The sequence below is a fragment of the Stigmatopora argus genome, chromosome 4 (genome assembly GCF_051989625.1).
Source record: "Stigmatopora argus isolate UIUO_Sarg chromosome 4, RoL_Sarg_1.0, whole genome shotgun sequence".
Lineage (NCBI taxonomy): Eukaryota > Metazoa > Chordata > Actinopteri > Syngnathiformes > Syngnathidae > Stigmatopora > Stigmatopora argus.
In genome coordinates this window covers 16,835,730-16,860,093 of record NC_135390.1, presented here as the reverse complement: position 1 = coordinate 16,860,093, position 24,364 = coordinate 16,835,730, and the positions used below count along the sequence as shown (strand labels likewise).

Genomic DNA, 24,364 nt, shown 5'->3' with positions numbered 1-24,364 from the left:
TTTTTTGATGTGGCCCAAGTGATAAATTCAGCTTTTAAATGTTTTGGGCAGGTCGACCGCCACAGAGACCCGCACCCACCTTGGGAACGTGATCGTAGTTGCCCAGTCGAGGGTCTCCGGGGGTCCAGCTGGGACCCTTGACAAAAGTTGACACTTTGTCGGCGAGGCTGGCGTAGGTGGTCGACCTTCTCCACAAGGACGAATAATAGTGGAACTGGATGGAAAAAAAGGATGAAAGAGTCACAATATGAGGGAGGAGAAGCAAAGGATGTTTGCGCTTATTGACTTCGTATTTTATGGCGAGTCGTCATACTTCACCCGCACGCCATGATGTCAATTATTATAATTTAGGGTTGCCCGTTTTGATTTGGTAGCATTTGCAGAAAACTTCTAAAAAAAAAAAGGAGCCCTGAAGGGGTCACTTCAAAATAAAAGGCGAGGCCTCCTATGTGTTTTTTGAGCATGGCTTATTGAGATATTATATTTCAATTTGCTAAATCAAACTGGGTTCATGGCCTAAATTTAGAGATTTAAAAAAAATTAAGTTGTTAGCATCACTATTGGAAGAATGAATGCTGAAAATTACCCTAAAACTGTCATTTAAAAAAAACAAAATGAAGAATGGCTTCCTAAGACTTTTTGTGGATCTACTCAAGATATTGTACATGCCTGCGAAATCAAACTGGTTTATATACAAAAAATAATAATAATAACAATATATATTTGTTATTTTTATTTTTATACAAAATAATAACAAAAAAATATATATGTTTTTTTTTTAAATATAAACCGTTGATATATATATACATATACAAAAACGATCAGTTTTTCATTAGAGCAATGTCAAGAAACCTGATTTTTTTATGATTCTACTCATCAAATCCAGTTATTGTTAGAATAATTTGAATAAAAAACTGCCATTCAAGCTAAAATGAGAACTACAGTCTTCCCTCATATCGCGAACAATGGACCTATGGCCACAAGACAAAGGACATAGACTAAAACTCCCATTAACCTGTTTTGGGGGATTTATATAAAGTGAAGACGTACTATTTTCAGTGTGTACAGTATTTAAAGTGTTTACATTTTTATATATCTTACTCACCTGACTTGTCATGATTTCAAAAGAGTTGCTTGGGTAAACTAAACCGTAAACCACCTTGTCTTTTTCTGGGGAGAACGTACCTAAAGAAAAACAAGCCAAGGATTAATGGTGCTCGCAAACTTTGAGTCCGCAATGGCCTCCAAAGAACTTGCTTACCAAACAATCGATCCCATACGATGAAAATCCCCCCATAATTCTTGTCAATGCAGTACAGGTTTCTTCCTATTGGGACGGTTTATCATGAAACCCTGTTTGGATTGAATGTAAATACAACTGCGACATGACTACAATCTTCACCGTGATGAACTCGGTGATGCTTTGGAGTGTTGAAGATCCATTCGAGAGGTCCTAGGTCTCGGATTATCTAAAAAAAATGGAGAAAAGCCATTAAACCTGTACAAAACGGGTGTGACGATATATCGCGATACTTTGTATCCCAATACGCCCTTGCCAATCAATATTACCGTATTTCCTCGAATATTAGGCGCCTCCTCGTATAAGTTGTACCCTTAAAATTGCCTTCAAATCGTTGATTTTACAGTTTCTCGCATATAAGCCGCCCCCTGATTCACAATGTTCACCTCCATTTCATGGTTTTAATAGGGAGTACAAATGTGTTACTTTGAAGGGAAAAATCTTAAGAAAAATCATTGCACGTGGTATTTCTGAGATTCTGTATCAATCGATTGGTGGATTGCACATTCCTAAAGGGTGCATAAAGACAAATTCAAGAAGGAAGTCATGTGAGCAGTACAACCAAGAAGTGTGGGGGCGTAGCGGTCTAGTTTGTGACCTCTAGGTAAGATGGTGGCGCCCTGAGCGAGCAATGACAGGCACAAGTGAGTTTTTTTCACGTTTTATGCTAGATACGGTTAATTTTTTTCTTGAATTTCATTCATAGACGTTTATTTTTTCTCTATTTTGAAATAAATGACCGTCGTTTCGTGCATGTCAAGTCTAATTTGTGCGCATATAAGCCGGACCCTCGATTCAGTCATCATTTTTTAGCAACAAATACAGCGTATATGCGAGAAAATACCGTATTATATTTTTGAACTGCTAACTAGGCTAATTGGATGCCTCGTTTGAAACTTCGCCCATTTGCTGCCACCCTCCCACTTCAAATGGGACGTCTACTAGTGACCAACTCAGGGGAATAGCGTGATATTTACCTCTGTGTGCAACCAGAACTGGAAGAGTAAATTGAGCTGGATGTGGACGGCGAAGGCTGACGGAGGCACGGCCAAGGCCATGGGCACGTAGAAAATCTGAAAAGGACAGGAAATAGAACTGGTGACGGTCTTTTCCGACTATTGGGGGCGCCGTAGGAACACACCCAAGACGTTAGCTGCTGCGTGAGCGGTTGTCGCAAGGCCGTGCTGAAGTTATAGTACTCGGAACTGTGATGCACCTGGTGAGACGCCCACAAGAAGGCTACTTCTACACAAACAGCAAACACAGAAAGACAGAAGAAGTCAAACGCAAAAGCAATTCAGTCAAATGACTATTTTTCGAGCACTGGGCGGAGCGTTGCATTTTTTCAGTGTTATTTTTTTCCTGTTAGTCAGTGCGAATGGCGGAGCGATCCCTCATACGACAGGGGTATATTCTACTTCTCGTTGGAAAGTGGTCGTGCGTTATCCTATTGTGAGGACATTTGTGTGCATCATTTTCAGAATATTCTGAAGGAAATACAAACGCAAACAACCCTCGATAGGTTGCATCTGAAAGTCAGGGTGGAGGTGGGGCAAATAGAGCCAACCCGGGAGAAGAAAGGTATCAAAATTGAAAACTAAATTAGAATTAAGTTTAGTGTAAGGTTAGAATCAACTTATTTTTGAGTGTGTCTGCATTGTAATCCAAGTTCATTTCAATTTGTTTATGTTATGTTACGAGCGCGTTGCCAGTTTTTCGTTTATCGCGGCCATGTCTGGTCTACATTAACCGCGATAATCGAGGGATTGCTGCACATAGTTAATTTTGACAAAAAGATTTATGCTAGCACCCTGCTAACCTGATGCTTGGTGACACTAGAGAAGAACGGGTTAATGCTAGCTGTGAGTGGTTTGACTAAGGGCTAACCAGTGTTAGCTAAGAAGTCAAGTTAAAGGAGACTTTTTAGGGGTGATTGTAGCAGGTGCACTTTGTTGTGTGGAATTTAAATAGTCAGTTTGTAAAAAATAGGCACATATTTATTAAGGGTTTTCAATGTTGTGCATTATAAATGTAGCAATCGAGCTAATTGTTTTGGTAGTCATCATTTATCTACATATCTATGTCTATGCTCATGCTACATTATGTTAGCATCCTGGATTAGAATGTAAAAAACATGGGTTTTTTTTGACAATAAAAGAATTGGTTTTTTTTTTAAATTAGCAGCTTTAGTAATGATTCGTCTACTGTTTAGCGACGTTACACTTCATTTTAACAAGCTAGTTAAGTTTTACGACATCGACTAGATGTTTACGGACCACCTCGAATGCTTTGACACCTTCCAATAATATCATAAAGGGAAATTAAGTGCCGATTTCTGGTTTGACAACACGGCTGAGCTTACATCGAAACACGTTTACGAGGTATTTTTCGGTTCCTCTCAAGATTATTTTAGGGTACGACACTGTGATTTACGGCGTTTATGATTTCACGTGCTTGAGTTCACTTGCGTACCCAGTCCGACGGTCGTAAAATCGGGGGGTCGGGGGTCTCTCGCACCTGAACAAACACGTTGTTGAGAAGCGCCAGAGCGTTCCAAGCTCCAATCAGCCGGGAAAGGGGGAAACCCAGAAGAATTCCCGAGGATATTGAGGGAACTGACACGCTCCAAGTACAAATGACGGCTTTGGGATTAGGACGAAACCAGAAGGATTTCAACGATTCCCAAGCGTCTGAAGACCCGATTTGTGGATAAGACAGCTGTGGTGGACTCCAGGCACATTTTGTAATCAATACTATAAATATGTGCTTACATTATGGCAATTTGTCCAACTTTTTCAGGAGGTCATTTTGTTAAGAAAATGGCCATAACTCATAAAAAAAGAATCACCTTCCAAAAGTTCAATTTAAATCCTGCCTACAGAGCACAATAAATTGTTGATGTTTCTTGCTAAGCTTCCCTTTGTCAAATTTGATATCTTTTTATTGAACTGACATCCTTTTTAAGTATACCGTATTTTCTCGCATATTAGCCGCCTCCGCGTATAAGCCGCACCCTTAAAATTGCCTTGTAATTGTTGAATTGGACAATTTGTGTCGTATAAGACGCCATAAGACTTGCAGTTTTGTGCATGTCAAGTCTAATTTCTGCGCAAATAAGCCATGCCCTTGATCCGGTCATCATTTATTTTTTAGCAACAAATGCGGCGTATATGCAAGAAAATACGGTAATACAGTAATACCTTGTTTTCCACGATTAATAGGTGCCTAGACTTGCCGGAATAGTTGAATAACCGCGATGTAGAGACAGTGTTATGGAGTCTATTTAACATTGTTTGGACTTTTAAACCACCGTAGCACACACACACACATTTCATGTCTGTATTATTATTATTTCTCCACTATAAACCTTTCACATTTATTCGGCGCAGTCAAGCCGCAATGTAGTGAAGTGGCAAGGTATAACTGTAATCACTTTTTAATAATTTTCCCTCACAGCATCACTTATTTGTTGCTATTATTTTCCTTTTCCTTTATATTTTGCTCCCCAGACACGTTTATATTCCGCTCCCACAACGTAAACCTCGTCAAGTCTTCCAGCCCACGACCCAAAAAACCCAAACCGACGCTGAGCAAAGTGGCTAAGTGTTAGCAAGTCCCGAATGCGGTGTTGATCTCTGGCAAAGTGCTCATTACTGAGGAAAAAGCAGAAAGTGTTTACTTTGACGCTAACTTCTCTTCCGTTCCCCCTTCTTTTCTTTTCCTTTTTTACGCAACAGTAACGACGCTTGGCGAGGTCCGGCGGCGTGAGCGCGTGAAGATTGATGCGCCTTGTCACCGCTAGGAAGTGGGAACCGCTAGGCTTCGCTGAAAAAAACCCACGTCCTCGTCTGTGAACTCCACGGGACGCCGCATAGTTTGGCGGGCGTCGTTCAGGAGGAACAAGCTCAAAAATGCTGAAAAAAATGATTTTTTATTTTTTTATTTTGATAAATCAAGCAGACATTGGCCGCCTCCACGCAAACATCTTCGGAACATTTGCCGTGACTTTTATGGGAGATGTTAACGGACCGTCGCCTGTTTTTGGGGCTCACCCTCGATAGCTATTTGGCTTTTGGACCAAAACAAACAGGAAATTAGATATAGCCTAAAAGCTATTATTCTAAAAAAAGAATGTGGATCATTAAAATCATTCAATTGTCAGGTCAAGAAATGCAGTTCTCTTTAAGATAGATTCATTCAACTACTGCATTGCTCGGGGGTTTGCGGGGGTGCTGGAGCCTATCCAATTTAACAATCATGTTTAAATGCTATACTATATGTATAGTCAATTTAAAAAAAAGAATGGCGAGATCTTAAATATTGATTATAAACATTAAAAAAATATGAGCTAAAAAATGTTATATTTTAGATGAAAAAGTAATTTCTAAATTAACAAAATATTTTATATTTTTTTCTTGATGTTTAATATGTTAAAATCATTCAATTGTCAGTTCAAGATATTCAGTTTCTCTTTGAGATATATTCATTCAACTACTGCATTGCACGGGAGTTTGCAGGGGTGCTGGAGCCTATCCATTAAATGCTATATATGTATACTCAATTTTAAAAAAAGAATGGCGAGACCTTAAATATAGATTGTAGATTTTTTTTTAAAAATCCAAATAACAGATTTTTTTTTAAAACATTCAAAAAATATGAGCTAAAAGTTTCAGTTTTATTTTAGATGAAAAAGTAATTTCTTATTTAACAAAATATTTTTATATACTTTTTCTTGATGTATAATATGTTCCAGACATTATAAAGTGAATATTGAAAATCTACCAAAAATATAGTTATTTTAAAAATATACAAATATTCGTCCAGAAAAAAAATACTAAAACTTAGGTCAGGGTGATGTGGCTCATTGGTAGAGTGGGCGTTCCCCATCGTAAATGTTGTGGGTTCAAGTCCCCGCCCATATTGTACAGAATATTATAGCTTAAAATTTGTAGATCAACAAAAAAGGAGGATTCTATGATCGTTGATGTTATGCTGACACTGCTATTCCAACTGAGAACTGGAATAAAAGCGACGGCAAAATGCTCTTAGCATGACATCACGCTAAGCGGGCAGCTTGGTTTAAAGTCATGCGAATGCAAGTTTGTCCCGTCAATCACGGTGCTAATGGGCCGTGAAGAAGACGGCCGTGTTTGGATTGGGCGCCTCTATTCCATCGAGCCAAATCAAACACGGAGAGGAGACCGGACCGGACCGGACTAGACCAGACTGGACCGGACTGGCCCAGTCATGCAAATTCGCTCTCACTTTGGCCTTCTTACAGTAAAAAAAAAAAAAAAAAAAAAAAAAAATCGCTCTTTGAGATATTTAGGAAGGATTTTTCCAGTTTTTCTTTTATCGGTATGGAAACAAAAATCCTCTAAAATAGCAATATTTAAATTGAAAAATTAATCGCTACCGTATCAAGTTAGAATTGTCGGATTAACCCAACAAGAATTCACCATCTAACCAATATCAACAAGTAAATAGTCGTGAAATGCAATTGAACTTAATATTTACCCAATTAGACTTATTTTCTTCGTACGCATACTTAATATAATGCAACATTTCTCATATTTTTTACTCCAAAAATTCACTTTTGTGTATTGAACCAAAAAAAATCTTGAAATAAATCAATACTTAAATGAATGGGTATTTTTCTATAGAATATTTCCTCAATTATTATTATTTTTTAATGATTTCATCACGTGGCATTCCAGATTTTGAAAACGTGACTTCGCTAACGGCGAAGCACAAATCCGCAGAATGAATTTGCACGCTTCGAGAAACCGAAGATTTGCCTTTGCGTCAAAGTCCCGAACGAGAGACGTAAACGAGTGCATTTAGTCAGACCGCCGCCGCCCGCTAAAAGCGGCGAGACGACCCGATTGTCTCCCTCGTAATCAAAGGCGGGTCCACATTTAAACGGAGAGCTGCCATTAGTGGCGCTGCAGAGTAAACAACGGACGCGGCTGTCAACAACGCCGGCGCCCAAAAGCGTCCGCGTCCGTGGCCTTCGCTATTCTGGCGACGGCATCGGATGGCTTCGTGGATGCGGTGGCAACTTAAGTAAAGGTCACGTCTCCTTTCTGTCAAATGCGTCTAATTTGGGCTTTGCCCCAACAAAATCATCACTTTTTTACCCCCAACTTCTACGCTTAATTTTCCCCTCTTTAAAATATTCGTTTTTTTGTATATTATATTGTTTTTTTTGGCATTATGACCTCTGCCCAAAGGTCAAAATAATGAAATATGTATTTGGTTGCGATCAAGATAACTCAAGAGCGAATAAAAGGATTATTATGGCTTGATAATTTATGCCTGGAATTGTAAACAGAAGCAGTGATTAAGATTTGGGGGCATGAGGTCAAAGGTCACTGAAGGCATAAAGGGAATTTTGACATAACGGCGAGGAGAAAGGTCAAAGGTCAGAGCAGGATGGGGAGGCGATGCTTTGAATTTGGTTTTTCTGGTTAGATTAAAAAACATTTTTCTCAAAGAATTGTACTAATTTCAGGGGTAAAATGATCTTATTCAATACTAGCTATGTATATTACGATAAAAAAAACTTACTGAAATATTCCAAAAATATTTATTTATGAATTTGATTAACTGTAATTAATTACAATATTTCAAATTAATTTAATTCAACAATTTGTATAATTTCCACAACTTCCTTCTCAAATGAATTTCAAAATAAACAAATACATTAAAAATACCTTTGAATATTAAATATATATAACATATATTCATTAAATTAATTAAATATATTAAATATAAAATAAATTTCCCGAATAAAGGATGAATAAAGTTATCTAATCTAATAAAAATCCTCCTCTGTTAATATTATTTTGAAAATTCAGTTTCTTTCCTGAAATTATTTTTTGAAATTTCAGTCTATCATTCCTTGACAAAATGAAGACCTTTTCTTAAAAATAAAAATAAAAACACTAATACCTAATTGTTGGCATTTTTCTTGCAAAGTAACATATTCCCAATCAAACTTGTCATTTGCTCTAAAATGATGCATTTTTGGGTTAAATTTCAACTTTTTCTCCGTACAACCAAACTTTTAGACTGAAAAAAAGGGCGATATCTGCCTGGGGACTTTTCCGTCAACGGAGAATCCTAAAGCGGCAAAGTCTCCGGAGTAATGAAGACATCAGCGTCTGCGTTTCCACTCAATGACGCTGCGGTGGCGCTTTCATGTGGCCGCGCCACAGAAACGGGCTGACTTTTTACACGCCGCCTAATAGCAGCCTCGCGTCGTCTCGATTGGAGTCTCTCCAAAATGCAAAATACAAAGATTTATGACCCCCATATTTCCACACGGCCCTTCTAGACTTTGTTCCAGTAGATTGATATTTCTCATTTGAATCATTCAAATTTAATTTAAAAAAAGGAATGTTCTTATAATGTGCCGCCTTTAATGTACAGTAATCCCTCGAATATCGCGGCTTCACGACATCACGTTTTTTTTCAGGGGGAAATGTTTTTTTGTTAATTAATTTTTGTTGTAAGTTCATAAAAAAATAAGTTTTTTTTTAAATGTTATTTTATTTATTTATTTGATTTGATGTTTTAAAAAGATTTTTTATTTATTTTTTATTTTATTATTATTATTATTTTAATCGGGGTGACCCTACTTTGCGGTTTTTCGTTTATCGCGGCCAGTTCTGGTCTACATTAACCGCGATAATCGAGGGATTACTGTACACTTAAACGGTTGCAATAAAAATAAGTACAATAATACCTTGACATACGAGTGCCCCAACAGACGAGCAATTTGAGATACGAGTAAAATTCCGAGCAAATATTTGCCTCGAGATACGAGCTGCATCTCCCTCGTGCAAAGATATCCAAGAGCCCTGGGCGGAGCGTTGCATTTTTTCTGTGTTTTTTGTGCGTTAGTCAGTGCAGAATTAAGGGGAAAACAATGGGTTCAAAAGCAAGCCGATGCAATGAAGGGTAGTGCAAAGAAAAGGTGTATGCTGACAATCGATATTAAGCACGAAATAATGGAAAAACATGAGTAGTGTACGCGTGAGTGAGCATGAGGAAACCAGAGTACCCGGAAAAAACCCACACAGACACGGGGAGGACATGCAAATTCCACACAGGACGGGCCGAACCTGGGATTTAACGCTCAATCTCAGAACTGTGAGGCTAACGTGCTAACCATTTGCCCATTAGGCCGCTTGCTACCTTGTATTTTGTTTTGTTTTTGATCAAATGAATACTGTATTCAATACATTTGTAGAAATTGATTGTAATAAATTTCAATTGACTTATGAATGGTGCGATTCCTATTTAAATGTCCATGAATTTCACTACATTGAAACATTGTTCCAAATGTATTTTTGAAAAAATCCAACCACTGACCGTGAGCGAAGCGATGGAACCAGTAGTAGCAAAAGTCCACGGCCAGGAAGGAGAACCACCAGGTCCAGGCCGAGTCCCACGGCAGCTCCAGCAGGCGGTAGCGCTCCCACACCAACACGTAGGCCGACAGCTCCAGACCTCGCATCAGCAGCCTTGAGGGAGGTCCGGCATACAGTTTAGAGGGAGAGCTTTCACCTAATAAACTCCACGTTCGCCATTACTGTACATTCTTCTCACGCCAATCGAGTTGCACTTTGGATCTTGGAAATGTACTACATATATCAGCACTGAAGTAAAAATATATATATGTATAATTTTTTTTGTATTTTATTTTATTTTTTAAATCGGGGTGACCCTTCTTTGCAGTTTTTCATTTGTCAGGGCCATTTCTGGTTTACATTAACTGTGATAATCGAGGGATTACTGTAGCTCAAGGGTTTCAGACTCGGGTTGGTCCGCGGGCCGCTTTAACGTCAACTTGATTTCACGTGGGCCGGACCATTTTAGATATAATATTTAGATTTTTTTTTATAAATGGATTAAAAGAACTGGATCAAAAGTCCTGAATATTCACTTTTTTTTCCAAGCAAATATTTGCCTAGGTACTTTGCATCTTGGAAATGTCATATATATTATATTATTATATTATATACTCTGGAGTTCACAATGTATCACCTGAACGAATACATTTGACATTTAAGAAGGACTCACAGTGGCAGTCGTGATATCACGCCGAGGGACACGGAGACCACGCTGTCCGCAACGTTGTAAAGTTTGACGTCGGACATCAGCGAGGCCAGCAGCATCTCCAGAACCACCAGGCCTAGGAACCATGGGTTGGCCTGCACACACACACACACACACACACACACACAAAATCATGACTCAGCACCATGTCAGCATACCGAAAAAAGGACATCGACTTGTCTTGCTTTTATTTTTTAGTGGGACTGTTTTCTTTGGCTAAAAAAGACGACTTTCAAGTGTGCTCATCCGTGATGTTTGCCGGAGGAAAGAGCCAAGAAACATACCACATCAACATCTAGCACATCACCAGACAATAAAAACTATTACTATATTTACATAGTACTTTAAACTTTATCTCCTATATGTGATTTTTGTTACAGAAATACAGCATGCACGTATATTTATTGGCCCTTACACATGTAATTTTCCACATTTATGTTGTAATATATTACATTCTTAATCATGCCAAAGGTATCAAATGTTTATTTTCCAGGTTAAAACCATTTGGCTAAGCTAGCAGGCTAATATCTATGCACATTCCCATTCAATTTTTTTATGTATAGCATTATTTTTAACGGGTTAAATTTTGAAAAAAAATCTATCATTAGAAATCGCCAAGACTAATGTGTCTAATTCAGTTAGATTAGATTAGTTAAATTTATGCATCCCGTATTCAGGAAATTTCATTGTCACAGTAGCAAGAGGGTGAGAATACAGACACAGAACATTTTATACATAAATAAATAGGTAATAATTAAGTTAATAAATAAATGTGTGTGTAATAATAATAATGTGCACTTTTTTTAAGATATTAACTTGATTATGGAAGAGAAAGATGAAAACCTCTGATTTATCTGCATTGGATTAATCAACAACAACATTTTGGATAGTTAAGTAGCCTAATACATCAAATATACTTCACTAATAGATCATTGAGTTCACAATTAATGTGTAAACTGTGCTGCATTTAACTAAAAAGTTGCAAATTGTGTTATTTGAAGTGTATGTAGCGTGTTGTACTAAAAAAAATGCCATAAGATCTTAACGGCTCTGTCCAACATGGATCTCATTACTGCCGCTCAACTTTATCTGGAGAAACCGCTCGCTAAAATTCCAACATCTGCTCGTCGACTGCTACCAACACGTCAAAGTCAAAAGTCCCGTTTCCTCCCGAGTAGTAAAATTCACTTCACGATGCTTTAACGCACAGGTGTCAAAGTGGCGGCCCGGGGGCCAAATCTGGCCCGCTGCATCAATTTGTGCGGCCCGAGAAAGTAAATGCCTGCTTTTTGTTTTAGCATCAATTTCAAACGAAGATTAGCGATGTATATTATGTTTCCTGATTTTCCTGAAGCTAGCAAATAACCAAGACAATTTGAGCTACAAAAAAAGAGGATAATGCTAAAAAGCCACGTTATCCGCTAAGATAAAATGAAACAAAAGACAGAAACATGGGGTAAACGCTAAGCTAAAGTGAGCAAAAATGCTAAGGTAAATGCTAATGAGAACAGAAGACATGCTAAGAGCTAAGCTAAAGTTAGAGTAAACAGGAAAAGTCAAGCTAAAGTCAAAGAGAACAAAATACGTAGAAGCTAACAAATAACAAAGATAATTTGAACTACAACAAGAGTATAATGCTAAAAAGCCACGTTAACCGCTAAGATAAAATGAAACAAAAGACAGAAACATGGGGTAAACGCTAAGCTAAAGTGAGATAATGGCGTTTCATACTTGAGGCTATTCACACCGGTTGCACTTCCATAACCTTTCCGCCGGGCTTTTGTCAGGGATAATTTGTTTTTTGGCGTGGAACATTTGTGGAGCAGATGTGGGCGCGTTTGCCTTCATTCATACGTCTGGCCGAGGTCACGCTTGACATAAAACATGGCGGCTGACAAGACACTTTTATCCCCGCTTTCACTGCGGCTAAAAGGCCGTAAATCCAAAGCGGTCGGCTTGTTAAAAGGAGAGCCCTTTTTTTGGTGTGTAAACTCATTTAAAAAACACATAAACATCGCTGAGTCACTAATTGAGCTGCACAACCAACCAATGTGTTAAATCACGTTGCCGGTTTATGAAGTCATTCGAGGAAAAGATAATTCAAATTTATGTTCACGCTCACAACGGACATTCTGTTTAATCGCTTCTCTATATAATGAAACATTGATATTCTCTCACAATAGAAATATTTTTTTTAATTCCTCCCAAAAAAATTTGACATGTCATTTTATTTTAATACCAGATCATTTGTACTTTTTTCTTCAATGGCAATTTAACCTTAACTGCGAAATGTTAACTCATAAATAAATTGTGTTTTTTTGTAAAGTTTTTGTATTCTTTTAAAATTACATAAATGTCGTGTAATTTAATTGACCAATTATATTTGAATATATATATATATATAGATATATATCCACATATATACACAAATATACACACATAAACACATACACATATACACACATACAAACAAATATACACATAAAAACATATATACACGTATACACATACATATATACATATACACACAAATTATCTACAAATATTTTATGAAACATTTTTGGCATTTTCTTGAAATATTTCTTGTCATATAACTTGTCTTGGTCAAATTTGACACTTCATTACTCTTACATTTCTTATTTAAAAAAAGAAAAGAAAAACACGCAATCCTTTCATAAATTATGACTTTCCCCCTTAAAACTTAACTTTCCATTCACTTCTTTTGAGAAAAAAGCTTCCAAAAATTCTCCGAATCCAAGAAACCGCACAGGAATTCCTCCATTTTGTTTCAACACAGCAATTTTGTGCTTCCTGACTGTGAATCTTCACAATCTCAGATTGACAAATTCCCCTGAATGAGAACCAATCGAGTATTTCTCTCACGGTCCATCTTTGCCATTCGCTTCGCTTTCCTCACGGCGATCGGCCAAAGATCGGAAGGTAATGCGAGCGTGACAAAAAAGATCGTAAATGTCCTTTCTGCTCTGTTAGTGCAGCGTTCACATGACGCAGGCCCGCAACAGTGCCATCTTTGTTTGAGAACAACAATGGAGGCCGAACTGGGGGGGGTCAAAATGTACCACGAGTTAACCACAAGCGCAAAATCAGAAAAAACTAATCAAGAAATGGTCCTACGTCATCACAATGCTGTTTAGTAATCGCTGATATTCACGGCGATAGACGTCCAATCCGGTTGGACTGGGAGAGGCTGTCGTCAAAATGGATTGGACGTCTATCGCTGTCCATAACGGCAAAGGAGTCGAAGAAGTTGTGCTGTGAAAAAAGTTATGATTCGGGATTTTGATTTTTTGACAAATAAAATGGAAGAGTTGAGAAAACGTACTGCATTTTACGGACTATAAGCCGCAATTTTTCCATAGTTTGGCTGGGCCTGCGACTAATATTCAAGTGCGACTTGTTTTTTTTTTTATCTCTAACTGGTCACTGACAGCCTGTTACGTTTTTTTTTTTTTTATTATATCGTTATCTGGAAAACTCTAAACATGTTAACGGATGCTTATTTAGCCTGTTGTTCTCCATTTTACGATTGTTACTTTAACATACGTTTGTTTTTGGTTTCTGATCAAATTTAAAAAATGCCCTTACAAAAATGCAACTTATAAACCAGTGAGGCTTTTTTGTGTATTCTTTGGCTGGAGCGGGGGTGCTGGAGCCTATCCCCGAAAACTTTTTGTATTTAAAACTCATATTTATTTCAATCAAATTGAAAAAAAGGGTTGGAAAAGATATTTTTGGCAAAAAAAAAATGCATAATTTTTTTTTTTGCGGGTAGAGGTTTGTGAGAATGGGAAAAATATCACAAACACAAAAATTAATATTGAAATACTGCTGTTATAAAGATAGCTAACTTTTCACTCAAATATATATTTTTTCACATAGTACTTTAACATCATAATCCAACCAAAAACAAGTCACTTTACGAGCTTCTCTTCTTTCAAATAATCATTTAAAAATAATAATAATAATAACAGATGTATCAGTAATCCATCAATGTCAATGGCACCCAATGTAAACAGTGAGCTTGCAATTTGAGAACCCACCTGGTGGACGTAAGCGGGGACGTCTTCTACCCGTGGGAAGGAAGACTCGTTGGTGCTGAGCAAGTACAGCATGGCCCGGAGCCTGGATGGAACCGGTCCCAAAAGGCCCCCGTCCGCCATGGCGTCCACTCGCTAGGGGTGTAGCGGCCGAAACGAGAAGACCCGGCAGGACCCCGTGTCTTTTTATGGGCTGGGAAAATAGGTCAGTTGCGACTGCGACGGCGGTCACGCTGGGAAATATTATCTTCTTCTCGTTAATGATTTTTCAATGGCCGCTGCCAAGAGGCGGGACTCGACACGCTGGAATTTGCATGCTGACGTAAGAGTTCGTGTGGAGACCAGAAAAGTCGTTCCTTCATTTTCTGAGCCGCTTATCCTCGTGAGGGTCGCGGGGGGTGCTGGAGCCTATCGCAGCTGACTTCGGTGATCGGGTGGGGGAACCAGTTGTCAGCCAATCGCAGGGCACGAGGATAGAAAGAACACGCAGTCATGGCTAGGGGCAATTTCGATTGTTAGCCAGCTAGCCTCGCATGCATGTTTTGGGGAGAAACTGGAAGGCAGAAATTTTATGTCGATCAAATCAAAAGTTTTACCTGAAAGTAAAATTGTTGCATGAAAAAAGTTAGAATTCAATGGGAAATAAATAGCACATTATATAATGATTGTTATTTAGATTTACAACAATTTCAAAGAGAACTATTACGCTGAACCTAGTTATATGTTAGTAGTAGTAATCTATAACGAGTCATCTCTTAGTAAGTTATTTATAACGAGTCATCTCTTATTTGTAGTAGTAGTTATCTATAACAAGTCATCTCTTAGTAGTAGTAGTTACGTCATCTCTTAGTAGTAGTAGTTATGTCATCTCTTAGTAGTCATCTATAACGAGTCATCTCTTAGTAGTAGTAGTTATGTCATCTCTTAGTAGTTATCTATAACGAGTCATCTCTTAGTAGTAGTAGTTATATATAATGTCATCTCTTAGTAGTAGTAGTTATCTATAACGAGTCATCTCTTAGTAGTAGTAGTTATATATAATGTCATCTCTTAGTAGTAGTAGTAGTTATATATAATGTCATCTCTTAGTAGTAGTAGTAGTTATATATAATGTCATCTCTTAGTAGCAGTAGTAGTTATCTATAACGAGTCATCTCTTAGTAGCAGTAGTAGTTATCTATACCGAGTCATCTCTTAGTAGTAATAGTAGTAGCTATCTATAACAAGTCATCTCTTAGTAGTAATAGTAGTAGTTATATATAATGAGTCATCTCTTAGTAGTAATTGTAGTAGTTATCGATAACGAGTCATCTCTTAGTAGTAGTAATCTATAATGAGTCCTCTTAATAGTAGTACTAGTCTATAACGAGTCATCTCTTAGTAGTAGTAGAAGTAGTAGTAGTAGTTATCTGTAACGAGTCATCTCTTAGAAGTAGTAATGATCTATAACGAGTACTATTAATAGTAGTAATAGTCTATAACGAGACATCTCTTAGTAGTAGTAGTAATCTATAATGCGTCCTCTTAATAGTAGTACTAGTCTATAACGAGTCATCTCTTAGTAGTAGTAGAAGTAGTAGTAGTAGTTATCTATAACGAGTCATCTCTTAGAAGTAGTAATTATCTATAACGAGGTATCTATTTGTCTAATTGGCAAGTTTTATTCTTTTATGGGAAAAAAACAACAATTCATGTTACGGTTATGACAGTACAAGACTCCAAATTTTAAATATCAACATATATCGCCGTCACTGGTTGAATATGTAATAATGTTATAATTTCTTTTTTTTAAACTCTATTTTCTATATTGCCAGAGTTATTTGAGGATAAAAGAAGTTCCAAGCGTTGTCGGTCAGTGTTTATTAGGGCACAAGCCGACAACTGCGGGTACAAACGTAGAAGAATGCAGTTTATTTATCTACATATCATCGGGTATCATCATTTGCTTGAAAATTTAAAGTCCTCCCCACCATAAAAAAAGGGACGGACTGATGACAAAATACAGAGGCCGGCGCTAACGCGTTAGCATTCGAGCGTTAATGCAAAAAAAAGAAAGAAAAAGAACGAAAACAATGACGATCAATTCCTCCAGGATTTGGCTAAATTTTCACCCAATTTTGGTCGAATTTTTTGTTTTGTCATAATTTTGTATCTTTCAGGAACCCAATTTAACGTGCATCAACTAAATCACCGGAATTCGAATTTGATTATTTTGGACTGATACAACAATTTTTTTAACGTGTCAAGCTAAAAAGAGGTAAACGTACGAGAATTTTGCACAGAAATAAAAGTCAACATGGTGAGAATTAATAATAAAAAAATACCTGTTGAAAAGTTTTGTACAAATCTGAGTTTTTTTTTAAAAGTTTGATATTTTTAAGGTTGAAAGAAAAAATGTCAGTTGTCAGTTTTTGTTAAAGTTTCAATTTTAAGGGATCAATGCTGGTATTTGTTCCTTAAATGATTTTTTTTTTACCTCCAAAACTTATTTTTTTAAGAGGCAATGTATTTTAAGTCATACTTAATGCAAATGTTCATTTATTTTTGTTTAAATTTACGGGAAATGAGGAGAAAAAAACTGATTAAAAAAACGTATTAATCTTATTACAAAGAATTTTTAGTTTTAGAATTTGAGAAATGAAAAAGGAAAAAAATAAGAATTGCAACTTTCAAAATAAAAAAAATTAAGTTAAATTTCTTGAGAAATAAATTCATAAAAAGATTGAAATTTTAACAGAAATTCCAAGTAATGAATGCCATGTTGTTTTTAAGATGAGCCCTCAACAATCTGGAATTTTTTTTTACCAAAATATGAAATTTTAAGATTTTTACTGAAGAAAGTTTATTATTCCACAAAATATTGTTTTTTTTCTGCGACACGTGAAATCTTGGAGCAACCGATTGTCGTCCGAAATCAAACCGCCAAATCGTCCACTTGTACATTCACGGTGAATCTTCCTCGTCAATATTCCTTCTTGGCATCTCATCGCTGCCCCCTCAGTTTCCAAGCGGTACTGCAGCAACTATGTCCGCTTAAGACGTCCGTCCAAAAAAAACGATCCTCGAGAATTTTTTTTCTGCATCAAAAATCGTCCGCCAAGTCCAACAGTGCAAATCAAACGTGGAATGTTTACGTCAGATCGAGCGCCAAATTTGGCACTTTGGCTGACGCTAATGCTAAAGCTAACTGAAAGGTTAAAAGGGGGGTTCGCTGTACCGGCGTCTGGTTTTTCAGGGAGCGTAAAAAGGTCATAAAAGGGCGTGCTCATCGCTCTGGTCGCTGTCGTGACTGTCGTCGTTAGCCAACGAGTCCGCGGAACGGCGCGAGGCCGCCATGACGGCCAAATCGGACGGTAGAAGAGTTCCCTTTTTCACGTTGACCAGTTCTTTTTCCCGCGCCGCCGCCCCTTGCTGGCCGCCCTTTACGCGCTTCCACTTCATTCGCCGGTTCTGGAACCAAACCTTCACCTGCACAAACGCAGCCAAGAGGCGGAGTTTAGTGAGCGGACGGATCGGGAACGGGAATGTTATTCGGGTTAATTGCGCAAATGACGTTGGATTCTTAGAAGAAAATGAGGAAGTTTTGTGAAGTTTTTGTTCCAAATTCAATTCAAGTCTTGTTTTTTTTTAAAGATGATTTGATTTTTTTTTAATAAAAGGCTAATATCGTGGTAATAAAGTTGGAGTTTGACAGGGTAAAATGATTCTTTTCACAGATGAACATTTTGATTTTTTGGAGGGAAAATAAATCATAATAAAGGACCAGACATGGCTTAGATAAACAAAAAAACGCAAAGTAGGGTCACCCCTTTTTAAAAAAAATTATATATTTTTTTCACTTGCGAGTTTCAGCGAGGATTTTCACATTTTTATGAACTAACAAAAAATTTAATTTAAAAAAAATCCCCAGAAAAAAAATCTGCGATGTCGTGAAGCCGCGATATTCGAGGGATTACTGTACATAAAGAATAGATGTTTAGTTTACAAAAATAATATTTGAGGAAAGGAAAAGTAACTAGATTTCAAGATTGAAGTGACCTTTTGTAAAAGAAAAATGTATCATAAAAATATAAATTAGCAAAGCTTTAGAGAAAAAATAATGGTAAAAAAGGTTAAAAAAAAAATTATTTCCTCTATAAAACTACTTTTCAGGATAGGATTTTTTTTTCAAGATAGCTATATTTCTATTTTGTAATGGAAAAAATACTAGTTCAAACAAGGGTGATTAGTTCTGATTATTTTTTTTAGATAAAATCATTTAGGTTGACTTTTATTAAAGATAATTTGCTAGAACCAACTCTATCTCCTTTGGAAAATATTACAAATATAGATAAGAGATTTTTTTTTAAAGATGATTCCAACATTGAAAAGTCACAAGTTTGTCTTACGAAAGAACAAAAAAGCGATTGTCTGGGTCACCCGCTTGCAAACATTTGTCTTGGATACAAACAATTCCCACTAAATTCCTTTAGAGTCACGGCCCCTGAACAATTTAGAGTGTTTAACCAGCTAACCTAGCCTAGCATGCATGTTTTTGTGATTTGGGAGGAAACCGGAGTACCCAGAGAAAACCCGCACAAGCCCAGGTTCAACATGCAAACTCCACACCAGAAAGTCCAGACCTGGGATCAAGGATCGCGAGGGTGCTGGAGCCTATCCCAGCTCACAACAGGCAAGCCGTGATGGTTGCCTTCCATTCATTCATTTTCTGAACCGATTATCCTGACAAAGGTCGCGGAGGGGTGCTGGAGCCTATCCCAGCTAACACCAGGCGGGGGACACCCCTGAATCGGTGGCCAGCCAATCCCAGGCCACGAGGAGACAAAGGGCAACCAATCACTTATAGCTAGGGGTAAGTTAGACTGTTAGCCAGCTAGCTTAGCATGCATGTTTTTGGGATGTGGGAAGAAGTCGGAGTGCCCGGAGAAAACCCACGCAAACCCCGGGAGATCATGCTTACTCCAAACGGTGAGGACCAAACTGGGTTCGAACCCAGAACTGCGAGGCACTACGCCAGTTGCCATCCAATCACAGTAAATTACGATCATGAATTGAAAATGTCATTTTAGGTGTCAAATATCTCTAAAGTGTACATTTTGGTGGTGGGCGGAGTCCGTACTTGTCTCTCGGTGAGGTCGAGGTTGACGGCGATCTCGTATCGGCGAAGTCGGGTCAGGTAGTTGTGGTGCGCAAACTCGGCTTCCAGCTCTCGGATTTGTTCCTTGGTGAAAGCCGTCCTCTCCTTGCGCGCTTTGCCGCTCAGCACGTCCGTTGACTCTGAAACAATCCACACCTTTGTTTAAAAAATATATATAAAATAAAAATTAAAAAAATCCCACCGTCTCAAACAATCGCTTCCAGAAAAAAAATGCTTCATTTATTGTCAACTTTGTTTTTAAATTCGTCTTACATGCAAACTTCACAGAGCAAGATCGGAACTCATTGGGACTTAAACCCTCGATCGAAATACTGTGAGGCGGACATGCTAACCACTTACTCCATCGTGCCGACTTTTTTTTTTTTTTATATCATACACAGACAAACACACTGTTTATATGAACATACACACAAATCACCAATCAATAATTTTGTGTACTGTTTAAACTCACATTGTGGAGGGTGCTGGAGCCTATCCCAGCTAACTACGGGCACCCTGAATCGGTGGCCAGCCAAAGGCAAGGCACAAGGAGACAAAGGACAACCAATCATAAATAGGGGCAATTTGGAGTTTTTAAACCAGCTAGTTAGCCTAGCATGCCTTTTTTGGGGATGTGGGAGGAAAACAGAGTATTCGGAGAAAACCCACACAAGCCCAGGAACAACATTTAAACTCCACAGATACAAATACTATACACATGCATAATAGACGCACACATACATAAATATATACAATATAAAACATCTATATACCTGATATATATATATATATATATATATATATATATATATATATATATATATATATATATATGTATATGTAGTGATATTAATAGTTAAGAATATCTATAAGAGGCATTAAAATATGCTTTAAAATGAAAGAAAGGATGCAATACATTAATTTTGTTCATTTAAAATGAATTATGAATTTAATCAACATCTTTCAAAATGTCATGTATTTTTTTTCATTTTCATTGTACACACAAAATCCTTCCAAATAAGAAAATACGCACTGCACACTTAAATCTAATCTTTAAAATAAGGTTAATACATTTTTTAGAAGAAGATTTTGCAAGTAAAACTGTTTGCTGCAAATTCAGATTTTTACTAATAAAAAAAACAGGAAAACGACCATTGAGATGTGATATCGTTTTTTCACAAGGTGTCGCTGGCCTTTTTGTTGCTTTTTCTTGTGCTTTTTCTTGTTGTTTTTTTAAGGGATTTGATCCAAAGGGTGAAACCGGAGCCGTAGTCCATCTGCTATTTGGACAGCTGATTGAGTCAGCAGGCTACGTGCTAATCAGTGTGCTAACAGGCGTTATGGGGGACTTCAAAAATAAAATGATCACGTTTCCGTGCCATTGACGGTACTAGACGTCCTCTCCATTAACTCTTAAACTCTGTTACATAATTTCTTCCCTAATGAAATGACACAAAGCTAAAAATTGGTTGTCATTTTCTGTCTACTTTTATTTTCTTAATCCCACTAAAACCATACAAATCCCACTCCACTATAAAATGTCATCTAAATGCCTCTTTCTCTTTCCTTATTAAACCTCCTTATCAAGTTCCTTTTTAAAAAAAAATAGCATTTTTAATAACAACCACAAAATATTCAAGAAAATCATGCCGCGATTTAAATGTAGCCTTAAAAAAATAAAAAATAAATCAATTCCGCCAACTCCCTAAATGATATTTTTAGTATAATGGCGTCCGACCCAAAAGATAGCAGAGCCCGTTGGTGCGCCTTTAAAGGGCCAGCACGACAAAAAAAAGCCGCTGGGAGAGATCACGTTGCCGGCGACGACGCCGCTGATGGATGGCGGCCGGGAAAAGATCTCCAATGGCGCGCCGTCAGGCCTTTTTCAACGGAACATCAAGCTCAGCTCATTTGTGGCCCCGTTACATTTGACTGCTTGGCTGCCATTGACGGTCACGGACGTCCAATTACGTGGCTCTTAAAAACTTGCTGCTACGACTTGAAATGAGTTTTTTGCGAGTAGACGTCCAATCCGGACGCACGTTAATCTGCTGCCTGCTCTTTTAATTGAAACAGATTGGACATCTATCGCTGTCAATGGCAGTAAATGAGTTAAGAAACAGTAATTGTGCTTATTTCTAATTTTAATAGAAGGCCAATTTACCAATTATGTAAGTCGTTTACATAAATGATAGGGAATGACGATGTTTTAGTGCCGTGGACAGAAGGTGTCCAATCTGTTTGGATTGGGAGGGTTGGCAGGGATCCTTTCAAATGGATTTAATGTTTCTTTTGATGGCACTGAAACATTGTCATTCCTGATTTTATTTTATTTTCCCCAAAAAATGCTTATAAAAGAAAGAATAAATGAAATTGTCTTTAAGAAAAAAATACAAATTATGTAAGGATATAAAAATATTTTTTTCCAAAAACAGCTACTTTTTTTATACAATCTTTTTTTTTTGGTTTTTTATATTTTTTATTTTTTCAAGACCACATTGAAACGTGTATGATTTTAATATTAGACTTTTAAAAAAGCATTTTTGGGGAAAAATTTTAAAGTCAGCTTTCAGCCTGAATTTTTCAGCTAAATTTGACCCCCAAAAACTGATTTTATGTCCTCCCATTTAAAAATAATAATAAAATGTAATATTTACATATTACCCAAAAACATTGTTCATGTATTTTCCTGAAAGCAACGGGTGTGGTTTTGTTTCATTTTTTACAATAATAAAGCCTTTCCTTCCCATAAGGCCATAAAATGTAATTTTTCACAAATTAGGCTTGTTTTTGTCTCTGTTATGGAAAATTAAAAACTTGCATAAGCAAGCATTTCATTCTTTTATTCGTTTGTTTTATTGTTACTCTTTGTCCCTTTCATAAAAAAATATACATCTTGCTCAATTAAAAGTATAAAAACAAAACAACTGTTGCGGGCAAATTGTTATTTCAATCACTAAAATGTATACATTTTTCAATTTGTATTTTACTCAATTCACCGTCTCTCTAAAATTGTAAAAAAAAAAATAATAATAATCTAAAAAGGACATATCCGGACGCACGTTAATCTGCTGCCTGCCCTTTTAATTGAAACAGATTGGACATCTATCGCTGTCAATGGCAGTAAATAAGTTAAGAAAAAGGGATTGTGCTTATTTCTCATTTTAATAGAAGATCAATTGACCAATTGTGTAAGTCGTTTACATAAATGATAAGGAATGACGATGTATTAGTGACGTGGACAGCAGGAGGTGTCCATATAACAACAACCACATTTTTGTACTTTTACTAAACTATGTGTCGACTTGTATGATTATTGAATTTTGGTCAACTTTTAACACATTTTTACTGCAGAAATCTCAACATGATCTGAACAATAAAATCAATTTCTCTGCTTCCATTTTCTTGGGACTCCTGATTTGTTCCAATTTTCCGTTTAAAGAAATCAAATCTACCGTACTACGCGCTTATTTTATCCATACTTCATATTTATACTTCATTTTTTGGGGGGAAATCCTGACAATTTTTCACAATAAAATTAGCCATTTGTACCTGAGCTGTCGCTCTTCCTCTTGGCGTTCCGCTTTTCCGCCTCGGCGGGCGACAAGGCGAAGTCCGAGGACCCCCCCGCCGGGGTGGCCACGTGAGCCAGGTCCTGGGGCGCCGCCGGCCCCCCGTCGTGGGACAGGCGGGCGTGCGGGTGGCCAAGAGGGGCACGGGCCCCCCCGGGCGACATCTGCTGGACGTGCCAGGCCGCGTGCTGTTGCTGCTGATGAGGATGATGATGATGAAGGTGGTGGTGGGGACCCCCCCGGTGATGGTGAGCCTGCTGCAGATGCGGGTGCTGCTGCCGGGGGTGATAGAGCCCATCCTCGCCCGCGTAGTTGGACACCACGCCAGCCGGGGGCGAGGCCAGCTCCGGGTAGGAGACGTGGTCCGAGCGTCCGTGGAGGGTCAGCGGGGACGGGGCGAAGGCGGCCGGGTGCAGACCCTGGGTCGGGGCGTGGGGGCTCCGCAGGCAGCCGAAAAGCGTGGGGTCCATGGCGAGAAAATTTGGGGGGGGTTGAAAAAGAAAGCTCCTCAAAACCAACGGCGCCACATATCCGAGAGTTCCGAAAAGTTTCCACCGCCGTCGCCGCCGCCGTCCGTTCTCGGGGTAATCCGCTCGGGATGAAGCGCCGCTCGGATGTCGGGGTGAGGGGGCCGGGGCCGGGGGCGGGGGGAGCGTGCGGGCTGGTAGGAGGTCTCGGGGAAGTCAGGGAGCCCGGCCAGGGGCCGTTATAAATAGGCTGTAACGTGAGAGGGGAGGCCGGGCTCGTCGGGGGGGACGGGGGGGAGTTGGGGGTGCATGCGAAAAGGAACGCTGCCGTAAATCTGCCAGCAGCCTCGAGGAAAGGAAGGACGGATTTTTTGGGGGGGAGTGGGGCCCCGCTCGCTTTGCTTCACGGTTATTACGCCCCAAGTCGAATCCGTCAAAAAAGTCAACACGTCGTCGCAGGTGACGAGACCAAGGGAGAATATTTGGGGAATTTGGGAAATTTGGACAGCTAGCTTTAATCAGGAAGATTAATAGGCAAAAAAAGTGGCAATTTGGTTTTAGCTGATATTTAACATCCTAAGACCCAGACTTTTGCAAGGCATGCATTTTTTCATATTTAGGCGAATTGGGACCCGATGAGTGTAAAAACAAAGTATTGTCTTTTTACATGATGTCGTTTCTGAGAAAATTGTAGTCCAAAATTT

At 38.2% G+C, this 24,364-nt stretch overlaps 2 protein-coding genes across 2 annotated transcripts in view; both read right to left on the bottom strand.

The window, feature by feature from the left end:
* Nucleotides 1-14,732, bottom strand: part of agmo (alkylglycerol monooxygenase) — a 29,115-nt gene extending 14,383 nt beyond the window's left edge. The window contains exons 1-9 of the mRNA XM_077598647.1: nucleotides 14,488-14,732; nucleotides 10,391-10,521; nucleotides 9,680-9,831; nucleotides 2,442-2,545; nucleotides 2,278-2,373; nucleotides 1,403-1,469; nucleotides 1,262-1,327; nucleotides 1,106-1,185; nucleotides 80-214 (exon numbers count right to left, since the gene is read on the bottom strand). Coding sequence (XP_077454773.1) covers nucleotides 80-214; nucleotides 1,106-1,185; nucleotides 1,262-1,327; nucleotides 1,403-1,469; nucleotides 2,278-2,373; nucleotides 2,442-2,545; nucleotides 9,680-9,831; nucleotides 10,391-10,521; nucleotides 14,488-14,607 — 951 coding nt within the window. The 5' untranslated portion in view covers nucleotides 14,608-14,732. The remainder of the gene's footprint in view (nucleotides 1-79; nucleotides 215-1,105; nucleotides 1,186-1,261; nucleotides 1,328-1,402; nucleotides 1,470-2,277; nucleotides 2,374-2,441; nucleotides 2,546-9,679; nucleotides 9,832-10,390; nucleotides 10,522-14,487) is intronic.
* Nucleotides 14,733-16,327: 1,595 nt separating this feature from the next.
* On the bottom strand, nucleotides 16,328-23,969 carry meox2a (mesenchyme homeobox 2a). The gene is made up of 3 exons (XM_077597754.1): nucleotides 23,174-23,969; nucleotides 19,604-19,761; nucleotides 16,328-17,952 (listed from the first exon to the last, which is right to left on the bottom strand). The coding sequence occupies exons 1-3, from the start codon at nucleotides 23,661-23,663 to the stop codon at nucleotides 17,734-17,736; spliced, it is 867 nt and encodes a 288-aa protein (XP_077453880.1). The 5' UTR covers nucleotides 23,664-23,969; the 3' UTR covers nucleotides 16,328-17,733.
* Between the last annotated feature and the right edge of the window lie 395 nt (nucleotides 23,970-24,364).